General features: G+C 41.4%; 1 protein-coding gene across 3 annotated transcripts in view; it reads right to left on the bottom strand.

The window, feature by feature from the left end:
- Nucleotides 1-713: 713 nt before the first annotated feature.
- The window catches only part of lratd1 (LRAT domain containing 1), a 49,667-nt gene continuing 38,597 nt past the window's right edge, over nt 714-11,783 (bottom strand). For 2 of the 3 annotated variants that reach the window (XM_057822899.1, XM_057822900.1), the window contains exon 2: nt 714-4,935. In XM_057822899.1, coding sequence (XP_057678882.1) covers nt 4,086-4,898 — 813 coding nt within the window. In that variant the 5' untranslated portion in view covers nt 4,899-4,935 and the 3' untranslated portion in view covers nt 714-4,085. Of the gene's footprint in view, nt 4,936-5,074; nt 5,224-11,783 lie in introns of those variants that run through there. The other variant, XM_057822898.1, reaches the window with a different exon arrangement.

The following is an 11,783-nucleotide window of genomic DNA, read 5'->3' as shown; positions in this document are numbered from 1 at the left end:
CTCCATTTATGTCCTGCTCAGATCTTTAACATCTATTTAGAAATTAGATACTTTGCCGGATGACACAAAATGACATCTGTCATAAGCATTCATTATGCTCATGTCAGTGTTGTGTCATAATTATGATGGTTTTGTGACAGCCACTGTGCAATAAAATGTTACCAAATACCATAACTAGCAATTAATGAAACAACAGAAACAGTAACTGAAGAAACAATTAGCACAGAATATGAATTTGAATTGTTATTTACATCGTTAGCGCTAAAATGCATGCCAGGAGGCATGTTGGATGACAACAGTGTTGACAGCAGGTGGCAGCAGAGGTTGCCCCAAGGGAGCAGTGATGGCCAAATGAAGCTTCTTAAAGCAATGAAGTTTTGCTGCCAATTGGTTTAAAGCTTCATGGTGGTTCGATTGGTCTTATGACAGTCTTATAGGGCTGCAGCTATCGAGTATTTTAGTAGTCGATTATTCGATGAACTACTGTAGTTAGTTTGAACATTCGAGTAATCTGATAAGGAACATTAAAAACTAAAATACCTGAGCTGAGCCTCAAACGATATTAAAAAATAAATAAGGATCTAGAAAAGAACAATTGGCTAACTTACATACCAAAAGTCCACTAGCATAGATGCTATAAAATGCAAACTTTTTTATTTATTTATTTTTTTTTACAATGTTCTTAACAAATGCTTCAAACACATATTCCCGCAACCAAACGGCTAAATAGACCTATACAGTAAATTACGAATGCATTAAAAAAACATTAGCTCAAACAAATACTTAGCTTAGGTTGGTCTTAACAGGGAGCAGCTGGATTCAGCCATGTTAGACGAGTTATGGCATATTCACTGTTGCCACTAGAAGGTAGTGTAGCCACCCAAATCAATCAAACTAAATGCAAACACTTTCAAAACAAACCATTACAACGCCACTTTAATTAAACGAATACTCGAAGCAGCAAAATTTAATTCTTTTCTAATCGAATTGAATTAACCGATTAATCGTTGCAGCACTATTCATGTCATAATTACGATGGTGTTATAATGCCACTGTCAAATATTCTGTTTCCAAATATCATAGCTAGCAATTAATGAAACAACTGAAACAGTAACTGAAGAAATAATTAGCACAGAACATGAATTATGATTGTTATTTACATCTGTAGCGCTGCGATGCATGCCAGAAGGCATGTTGGATGACAACAATGTTGATAGCTGGTGGCAGCAGAGGTTGACTGTCTCCCCCAAGAAAGAAGTGATGGCCAATGAAGCTTCTTAAAGCAATGAAGCTTTGCTGACAATTGGCTCAAAGCTTCATGGTGGTTCATTTGGTTTTATGACAGTCTTATAGGGCTGCAGCTATGGGGTATTTTAGTAGTCGATTAATCGATGAACAACTGTAGTTGTCAGATAAGAAACATTAAAAATTAAAATACCTGAGCTGAGCCTCAAACGGTATAAAAAAAATAAATGGGGATCTAAGTGCAACAAAAGAACAATCGGCTTACTTACATAGCAAAAGTCTGCTAGCTTAAATTATATAAAATGCTAACACTTTTTTGTTTTTACAATGCTCATAACAAATGGTCCAAACACATATTTTGACAAAAAAACGGCTAAATTACGAATGCATTAAAAAAAAATAGCTCAAACAAAAACTTAGCTAGTGTTGGTCTTAACAGGGAGCAGCTGGATTCAGCTATGTGAAATGAGTTATGTCATGGTAACTGTTGCCACTAGAGGGCAGTGTATCCACCCAAATCAATCAAACTAAATGCAAACATTTTCAAAACAAACCATTACAACGCCACTTTAATTAAACGAATACTCGAAGCAGCAAATTTTAATTCTAATCTTTTTTCTAATCGAATTACTCCAGTTAATCGATTAATTGTTGCAGGACGAGGCATGTCATAATTATGATGGTCTTATGACAATCTAATAGTGCCACTGTCAAAGTGTTACCAAATACCATAACTAGCAATTAATGAAACTGGAACAGTAACTGAAGAAATAATTAGCACAGAACATGAATTTTGATTGATATTTACATCTGTAGCACTGCAATGCATGCTAGGACGCATGTTGGACGACAACATTGTTGACAGCAGGTGGCAGCAGAGGTTGACTGTCTCCCCCAAGGGCGCAGTGATAGCTAAATGAAGCTTCTTAAAGCAATTAAGCTTTGTTGCTAATTGGTTCAAAGCTTAATGTTGGTTCATTTGGTCTTATGTCGAATAAAATGTTACCTCTTAACTCAAATAAATCAAGAATTAAGTTGCAGGATTCAAAATGAGGGAAAAAAGTAGAACGTTACGGTACCATCAAAACTAATCATTTTTTCAAACGACTCCAGATTCAAACCCGACACCCCCACAATAGCACAGCAAAACCTTCCATGCGCATTCACCCGCCGTCAAGCCATGCGAGCATTAAACAAGATTACCTTCATCCCCTGGAAACAACATGACGCTCATCATCTTTAATGAAAAAACCCCAACGCTACACCCGCATAAATTCCACTTGGATTCCTCCCATGTAAATGACTGTTTCCTCTCAAATATGCAAAGATATATGAAGCCTATCACGCCCCGGGCAGGTCAGCCAGATATTAATAATTCATACGGTGAGTAATCGCGCTAGCGTGTTTGTGTGCAAACCTAATAACACCTGCTGGACTTGTTTTCATATTTCAACCTCCATTTATTTCAACCAAAAGAAAAAAAAAGATCAGGGGCTCGAAAATCCACTCAACGCAAATACAAAAATAAAGAAATACATTTTGTTTTTACACACATCCGTTGCGGTATGTTGTCGTTATATGGCGAGAAGTGGCGCTTCTTTTTTTCTCTGTTTTTAGGCAGCTTATGTGTGACCGTGAGAGGAAGTCTTAAAGCTAAAAAAATAGGGGGGCGCAGTTGTATTCCGAAAAATCCAGCATCCAGGGGGAAATCAAGGCAAAAATAAGTCATGAGAGGGGGTGGCTTTTTTAGCTCATTCACTGCTATTGACTGGGATAGACGTCCAATCCACTTGGACTCGGAGAGGGGCTAGCAGCGATCGTTCCTTACATGGCACTCAGTCACTCTCCTCGTTGGCTGCCATTGACGTTCCTAGATGTTCTAGCTAGCGCCGTCAATGGCAGTGAAACTTCACAGCCAGTCCTCACAGTTTAAAAGAATCTGGACGTTTTCCGACGTCAGTGGCACTGGAACGTGATCCTTCTCTCCCAGTTCAAATTGGACTTCTAACCCTGTCAATGGCGCTGGCATATGATTCTTGTGCAATCCCAGTTCAAATTGGACATCCCTAGCCGTCAATGGCACCGGCATTTTATCCTTTACTCTTGAATTAGACATGGTACAAGAACAACGCAATTTCAAATTGGACCAGTGGCACTGGATCTTTCTCCCCTTGTTCAAATTGGACGTCCACCTCCGTCAATGGCACTGGAATATGCTCATTTATGCTCACGTTTCAAAATGGACGCCTATTTCCATCAGTAGGACTGGAGCACGATTCTTCTCTTTCCCAGTTCCAATTGGACGTCAGTCCTCGTCAATGGCACTGGAAGATACTCATTACATCTTTTGACGTCACTGGCACTGGAACACGATATTTTTACTCCCGTTTCAAATTCGACGTCTATTACCGTCAATGGCAGCGAGCGAGTTAAGGTGGGGGTTGTTTTGTTTCCACGGTTCCACATTCCACAGCACGTCCGAGGTCTTTAAACACATCGCGGTGAGGTCCAAAGCCAGTCAAAAAAAGACGTCTGTCACAGTCAATGGCACAAGAATGTGCTCATTCAAATTGGACATCCATAGCCGTTAATGGCACTGGAATAGGATCCTTTACTCTCCCGGTTCAAATTGGACGTCCGTCGCCGTCAACGGAATATGATCCTTCTCTCCCGGTTCAAACTGAACGCCTTGTCAATGGCCGCGAACGAGTTAAGGTGGGGGTCGTCTCGTCTCCACGGCGGTCTTTGAACGCATCGCGGCGTGGTCCAAAGCCAACAGGTCCGCGCGCAGTTATGAAAGGGAATCCCCGGTCCGTTCCGGTCGGGTCGGGTCCGATCCGTCAGTCCTTGGAGAGTTCTCGGAGAATCCCGCTGGCGTCCATCCGTCGCCTCTCGCGGATCATGTCCTCCAAGCTGCGAAAGCCGAGCGTGTGCACGCCGCGCCCGGCCAGGCGCACCTTGAGGACGTACTGCTGCTCGGCCGAGTGCGCCTCGCCGCCCGCCTTGAACTCCCGCTTGCCGAAGCGGCACCAGGCGGCGAAACTTTCCGAGTCGCTCCAGCAGATCTCGTCGCTCCGCAGGCCCACGTGGCCCGCGGCGTTCTGCACCACCAGGTCGGCGGGCAGCGGTCGGTAGCGGTAGCGGCTGTTGGCGATCCTCCCGCGGCGTCCGTTGCACGCCTCAAGCAGGCCGTCCCGCCGGATCTCGCCCTTGTGCAGGTGGATGACCCGGCCGTCGCGCTCGCACACGGCCCAGTGCGGCGGTTGCGCGGCGGCCACCAGCTCCAGCAGGTCGCCCGGCTTGCAGACGCCCAGCAAAGTGCTGGCCGCGTACACGTCCAGGTCCTGGTTCTCTCGCAGCTTGGAGAAGATGCACTCCTGCGCGCGGAAAGCCGAGTACTCCACCTCGCTCAGGGAGAATCCCCCACCGCCGTTGCCGTCCTCCTCCGGCTCCGGCTCCTCCTCGTCGGCCGGGCTCAGCTCCTTGCCGAAGCCGCAGTCGGACGGCGTGCGTTCGTCCCCCGCCTCCTCCTCCTCGTCGGAGAAGAAGTAGGCGACGCCGACGCGCAGCTCGTCCTTCTCCAGCCCGGACGGATCCCCCGTGGGCAGCTCGCTGTAGTTGAGGTGGGTGATCCGGTCCAGTTGGTTTCCCATCAAGGACCCGGCAAGGCAGAGGCATGGACTGCGGTGTCTGAGAGGGGAGAAACACAGGCGTCACTGAAAAGAGAGGGGGGAAAAAACACGCGCGGACCCTGCGTCAACAAAGACGCCCGTGATGAGCGACGGACCGACAACGTGCGCTTCTTTGACGCAACCCCAAAGGAGAATACCTGTGCGCCCCCCAGGCAGGTGCTTAAATATCCTTGACTTCCATGAGCGCGTCCCGAGGCGCTTTCTCGCTCCTCTTTGCACTTTTGTCGCCTCTGCGTCCGGGTCTGTCTCGCGCCTGCCCAAGCGACACTTCGGCTCCTCAAGCGTCCGCCGCATTTAAAGTGCCCGCTGTAGTCCCGCCCCCTCCGCTCGGTGTTCTTGGCCGGCCGGCCAATGGAGAGACTAGCTGGGAAGCGCCATGCTATAGCCGCGTCCAATAGGAGACGAGCGGGACCGCTATGCTAGTTTTTACAGTGTTTTGTTCGTTTGTTTTTGTTTTTTTGTCATGCTATCATACCTTTTATAGGTCCAGCAAGTCGATAGCAAAGGAGGAAGTCAAGTAAAAACAATATTTATTACAATATTCATAACTTTTTTTTTTGTTTCTTGATGTGTTTTACTTCCTACCTTTGCACCTGTCCTTTAGCCAATCACCATCTCTCTTTTACTCATCATGTCCAGGTGTTCTTCTATGTGTTTATGGTTTTCTTTCAGTGCTTGCCATTTGTTGACGTTGGCGTTGCTATCATCCTGCTACTTTCTTGTCCATGCTCCTTCGTGTTCTCTCGGTACAGTTTACGTTACGTTGTTTTGGTAAGTTTATATCGAACTCATTCACTACTAAAGACCAATAAACAATGCTGTTTGTTAAACTGCTCATTCACTGCTAAAGACCAATAAACAATGCTGATTGTTAAACTGCTCATATCTAAAGAATGAAAACGAGTTCAAACTTTTTTATGAGGCAAAATGGGAATCGAGTCTTTCTTTTATAAAAGCCTGTGTTAATTTAGCCAAATGTGTTGCTTGAAAAAGGTCTAGTCAAAAACGTTAAGGTACAGTGCTTCACATTAGAGCTGGGCGATATGGCCTTAAGTACGTATCACGGTAAATTGAGCAGATTTACCTCGATAACAATAAAAGACGGTAAATTGGCCCAAGCAGACTGTTATATAATTTGAAAATCTGAATCAATGCATGAAATACTAATAAACTGTTTGCCGTTGATTTATTTACCAACTTTCAATTTAACATATTTAACAATTGTACATGCAGTCTAAACATTAAGTATATAAAATGGGGCTGTCAAACAATTACATTTTTTTAATTGAGGTAATTACAGCTTAAAAATTAATTGATCGTAATTAATCGCAATTCAAACCATCTATAAAATATGCCATATTTTTTTGTAAATTATTGTTGGAATGGAAAGATAAGACAAGATGGAGATATACATTCAACATACGGTACATAAGCACTGTATTTGTTTATTATAACAATAAATCAACAAGATGGCATTAACATTCTGTTAAAGCGATCCATGGATAGAAAGACTAGTTCTTAAAAGATAAATGTTAGTACAAGTTATAGAAATTATATATTAAAACCCCTCCTAATGTTTTGGTTTTAATGAAATTTGTAAAATTTTCAAACAAAAAATAAACTAGTAGGTCGCCATTGTCGATGTCAATAATTACACAATTCTCATGGTCATAAAATCAGTCGCACCCAAGCGCCAGCAGAGGGTGACAAAACACAAGTAACAAGTGCACATGAACCTGTTCTGTCATTTTAATCTGAGCGAGGCATGTGCGTTAATTGCGTCAAATATTTAAACGTGATTAATTTAAAAAATTAATTACCGCCCGTTAACACGATATTTTGACAGCCCTAGTATTTATACGTTTTCGGGAGCAAATGAGTTAAATATAATGGTTCACTTACTTATCTTTCCCCTTTCTGTCATTATTTGCTATAGAGATGTCCCGATCGATCGGCGTCCCGATCAATCGGGTCCGATCACGTCATTTTCAAAGTATCGGAATCGGCAAAAAATATCGGCCATGCCTTCTTTTTTAATATATATCTATACATATATATATATATTTTTTTTTTTTTAATCAATTAAATCGTTTTCTAATTGTATTTAACGTTACAGACATAATATGTTACACTCATCCAGAGTCTTTAAGCTTAAGGTAGGGTTATCAAATTTATCCTGATAACGGCGTTAATGAATTTTTAAAAAATTAATCACGTTATAATATTTAACGCGATTAATGCATGCGCTGTACGACCCACTCACGCATTGTCGCGCTCAATCTGTAATGGTGCCGTTTTACCTATATATAGAGCTAAAAGGCAGCGTAAAATGAGTAGAGTGAATTTTGGCAGCCTTTGGAGCTTTTTTTTAATTGGCTAAAGCCTTACTATCCCTCTCTCAACAATTAGAAATATCGTGGGAAGCAATGTGGGGAAGAAAGGTAGTAGTTGATCTTTTTCTTAACACCCTATGTTATTGGCCAACGCAGAGAAGATATATCAATTGGTGCCACAACGTACAGCGATGGTTGCACTTCCCATCATACATTTGGGCAGAACAGTTAAATGGCTACAGTATCATTTACTGAAAGCTCAACAAATACACTAGATGGCAATATTTAGTCACAATATACAAAGTCACATTTATCCTTTTAAGAATTACAAGTCTTTCTATCCGTGGATCCCTCTCACAGAAAGAAAGTTAATAATGTAAATGCCATCTTGAGGATTTATTGTCATAATAAACAAATACAGTACTTATGTACTGTATGTTGAATGTATATATTTGTCAGAGTTTTATTCATTTTTTTCTTAATGCATTGCCAAAATGTACTGTATATGATCGGGAAAAATTATCGGGAATGATTGGAATTGAATCGGGAGCAAAAAAAAGCAATCGGATCGGGAAATATCGGGATCGGCAGGTACTCAAACTAAAACGATCGGGATCGGATCGGGAGCAAAAAAACATGATCGGAACAACCCTAATTTGCATACTATTCTCATTAAAATATGAAAACCTATGAATGTTTGGGTGGTTTCAGTTAAAGCAGAGTTTTTTTTTCATCTGTGTGATTTTGACAAAGCTTTGATCACATTTAATGGTGATTTTATGCAGAAATGTGAGAAATTCCAAAAGGTTCAGATACTTTTTCATACCACTGTAAGTAATCTACATCCTCTATTTAGTAATCTATACCATCAATTTATTCATCTGTGCTCACAATTTAGCAATATATTCCCTAAATTCAATAATCTGATCCCTCAGTTTAGTAACCATTTCCCTCAATTGACATCATCTTTGTTTTTAGGCAATTGTGCAGGTGGCAAATGTTAAAGCCTCAGGCGAGAACTGCGCCTTCCCTCTCCTCACACCTCACTACCTAGTATTTATACGTTTTCAGGAGCAAATGAGTTAAATATTAGGGTTGTTCTGAGCATGTTTTTTTTTGCTCCCGATCCAATCCCGATCGTTTTGGTTTGAGTATCTGCCGATCCCGATATTTCCCGATCCGATTGTTTTTTTTTTGCTCCCGATTCAATTCCAATCAGTCCCGATAATTTTTCCCGATCATATACATTTTGGCAATGCATTAAGAAAAAAATGAATACAACTCGGATGAATATATACATTCAACATACAGTATTTGTTTATTATGACAATAAATCCTCAAGATGGCATTTACATTATTAACATTCTTTCTGTGAGAGGGATCCACGGATAGGAAGACTTTGTATATTGTGACTAAATATTGCTATCTAGTGTATTTGTTGAGCTTTCAGTAAATGATACTGTAGCCATGCCCTAATGCATGATGGGAAGTGGAACCATGACTGTGCGTAGTGCTACCAATTGATATATCTTCTCTGCGTTGGGAAATAAAATAAGGTGTTAAGAAAAAGATCAATTGCTACCTTGCTTCCCCACAATGCTTCCCATGATATTTCTAATCGTAGGGAGAGGGTTTGTAAGGCTTTAGCCAATTAAAATAAGCCTCCAAAGGCTGCCAAAATTCACTCTACTCATTTTACGCTGCCTTTTATCTCTCTATATAGGTAAAATGGCACCAGTTTGAGTGCGACAATGCGTGAGAGGGTCGTGCAATGCATGCATTATCTGCGTTAAATAATTTAACGTGATACATTTTTTAAAAAACTTATTACCGCCATTATCGGGATAAATTTGATAACCCTACCTTAAGCCTAAACTAAAGACTCTGGACGAGTGTAACATATTATGTCTGTAACGTTAAATACAATTAGAAAACGATTTAATTTAAAAAATATATATATATTAAAAAAAGGCATGGCCGATATTTTTTTGCCGATTCCGATACTTTGAAAATGACGTGATCGGACCCTCCCGATCGATCGGGACATCTCTATTAAATATGATAGTTCGCTTACTTATTTTTCCCCTTTCTGTTATTATTTGCATACTGTTCTCATTAAAACATGGAAACCTATGAATGTTTGGGTGGTTTCAGTTAAAGCAGAGTTTTTTTTCATCTGTGTGATTTTGACAAAGCTTTGATCACATTTGATGGTGATTTTATGCAGAAATGTGAGAAATTCCAAAAGGTTCAGATACTTTTTCATACCACTGTAAGTAATCCACATCCTCCATTTAGTAATCTATACTATCAATTTATTCATTTGTGCTCACAATTTAGCAATATAGTCCCTAAATTTAATAATCTGATCCCTCAGTTTAACATTTTGTTCCCTCAGTTTAGTAACCATTTCCCTCAATTGACATCATCTTTGTTTTTAAGCAATTGTGCAGGTGGCAAATGTTAAAGCCTCAGGCGAGAACTGCGCCTTCCGTCTCCTCACGCCTCACTTTCCGAATAACGACAGCCTTGCACACCTTTTGTTTTCCTTCATCTGTCAGTGTGCGGCGTCGCCCTAAGGGGCGGGTGCCTCCGAATGGATTGGACGTCTATGGGCGTCGCAGTAAGTGAATTGGCACTAGTGTCGACAAAGCCCTCCCCAAGGGAGCTGATTCCAAAATGTGTAATATTTTCACCGTGGCGGATGTTGCGTCAGCCCCGAGTGAAAGCGCCATCAAATTTGAGAGCGGCGCCGCTCTCTCCTCCGGCATGCATAATGCATAACGCAACACAGGCGGCAGATAAACGCCGGCCCGCTCGTGTCATCCGTGGCTCGTTTTCATGCGAGCTGCCCGCAGTGGATCGCTATCATGACGGTTTTTTCCCCCCCCTTTTCTCTCTTCACCTCCACATGTCTAATGTGTTCATTTTCTCTATCCTTTCCCAGATGGCGCAGGATAGCGGCTCTGCGTGTAACAGTCCATGCTCTTTGTTTCCAGCGGTGGCGGGCGGCGAGGAGGGGGGCTGTTTGTGAGGTGAGGTATTACTGTACACATGCACAACTACACACTGAAACAGGACAAAAGCATCCTCTCAGCTCTCGAGGCCCTTTTCGCGGTTTTACACTTACATCTGAGAGCGCTTGCCTGCATCTATAGGGTGTACAATTTTAGTATACAGTCATTTTCGACGCTACTTTTTTCACCCACTTTGCATGTCTTTTGGTTTGAAGGTTTCCATAATATGTAAACACCTGCGGCTTATAGTCTAGTGCAGTGTTTTTCAACCTTTTCTGTGTCACGGCACGTTTTTACATTGGAAAAAAATAACTCATTGGAGGAACACAAATACAGTTGTGGTCAAAAGTTTACATACACTTGTGAAGAACATAATGTCATGGCTCTCTTGAGTTTCCAGTTATTTCTACAACTCTGATTTTTCTCCGATAGAGTGATTGGAACAGATACTTCTTTGTCACTAAAAACATTCATGAAGTTTGGTTCTTTTATGACTTTATTATGGGTGAACAGAAAAAGTGATCAAATCTGCTGGGTCAAAAATATACATACATGGATTAGGGCTGGGCGATATGGCCTTAAGTACGTATCGCGATAAATTGAGCAGATTTACCTCGATAACGATAAATGACGATAAATTCGCCCAAGCAGACTGTTATACAATTTGAAAATTTGAATCAATGCATGGAATACAAATTAACCATTTCTCGTTAAATTTATTAAACCAGCTTTCAATTTAACAATTGCACATGCAGTCTAAACATTAAGTATTAAAAAAAATCTTGTAAACAATAAGAATTCTAGTGTGAACATTTATAACAGCTTGTTTGACTTGAAAAATGTACAACATTATAAAAATCAATATGACGACTGTGCAAACATGTCATTCTAACACAAATGACTTGCAGCTTTAACAGTACACTTCAGACAACTTATTGGTAATGGCTGCTGTGACATAATTATTCAACACAAGAGTTAATGTCAAGGTTTCAGTTTATTTATTTATTTATTTTTCCAAAACATTTTTTAATACATGCACCCACACACAGACACAACCAGATTAAAGCTGTATTGCTCTGATGCCAATGAAACATTTAAGGTTTTATGATAGCAGAATAAAGCAAACACATACAGAAAAATAGCTGTGCCCAGTCCACTCATTAATTTCAGCCGTTTCGACAAGGTTAGAGCCACTGTCCGACTCTTTCACGTTCATTTGTAGCCCTTGTTAGCCGCTAGCGTTAGCCTGTGGCATGGCTACCAGAAGAAAGCATCCTCTCCTGATATCGTGAGAACCAGGGAGGACAGCAGGTGAAAGCCCGTCTGGAACCCGCCAAGAGTTTCCTTTATTTCGGGTGAAAGTTTGGCGAAGCTAATTTAAGCCAGACTCCATCCCGTTTACTTGTAGTGTTAGCTGCTAGCGTTAGCCTACCGGGCTTCTGTTTGATTGGCTTCCTGAAAACCACGTGACTCCATACGTAAGCACACTGTCTGCT

Source organism: Corythoichthys intestinalis, chromosome 19 (genome assembly GCF_030265065.1).
Source record: "Corythoichthys intestinalis isolate RoL2023-P3 chromosome 19, ASM3026506v1, whole genome shotgun sequence".
In the NCBI taxonomy this organism is placed as follows: Eukaryota; Metazoa; Chordata; class Actinopteri; order Syngnathiformes; family Syngnathidae; genus Corythoichthys; species Corythoichthys intestinalis.
Note: the sequence above shows the minus strand (reverse complement) of the source record. Positions and strands in the feature narration are given on the sequence as shown.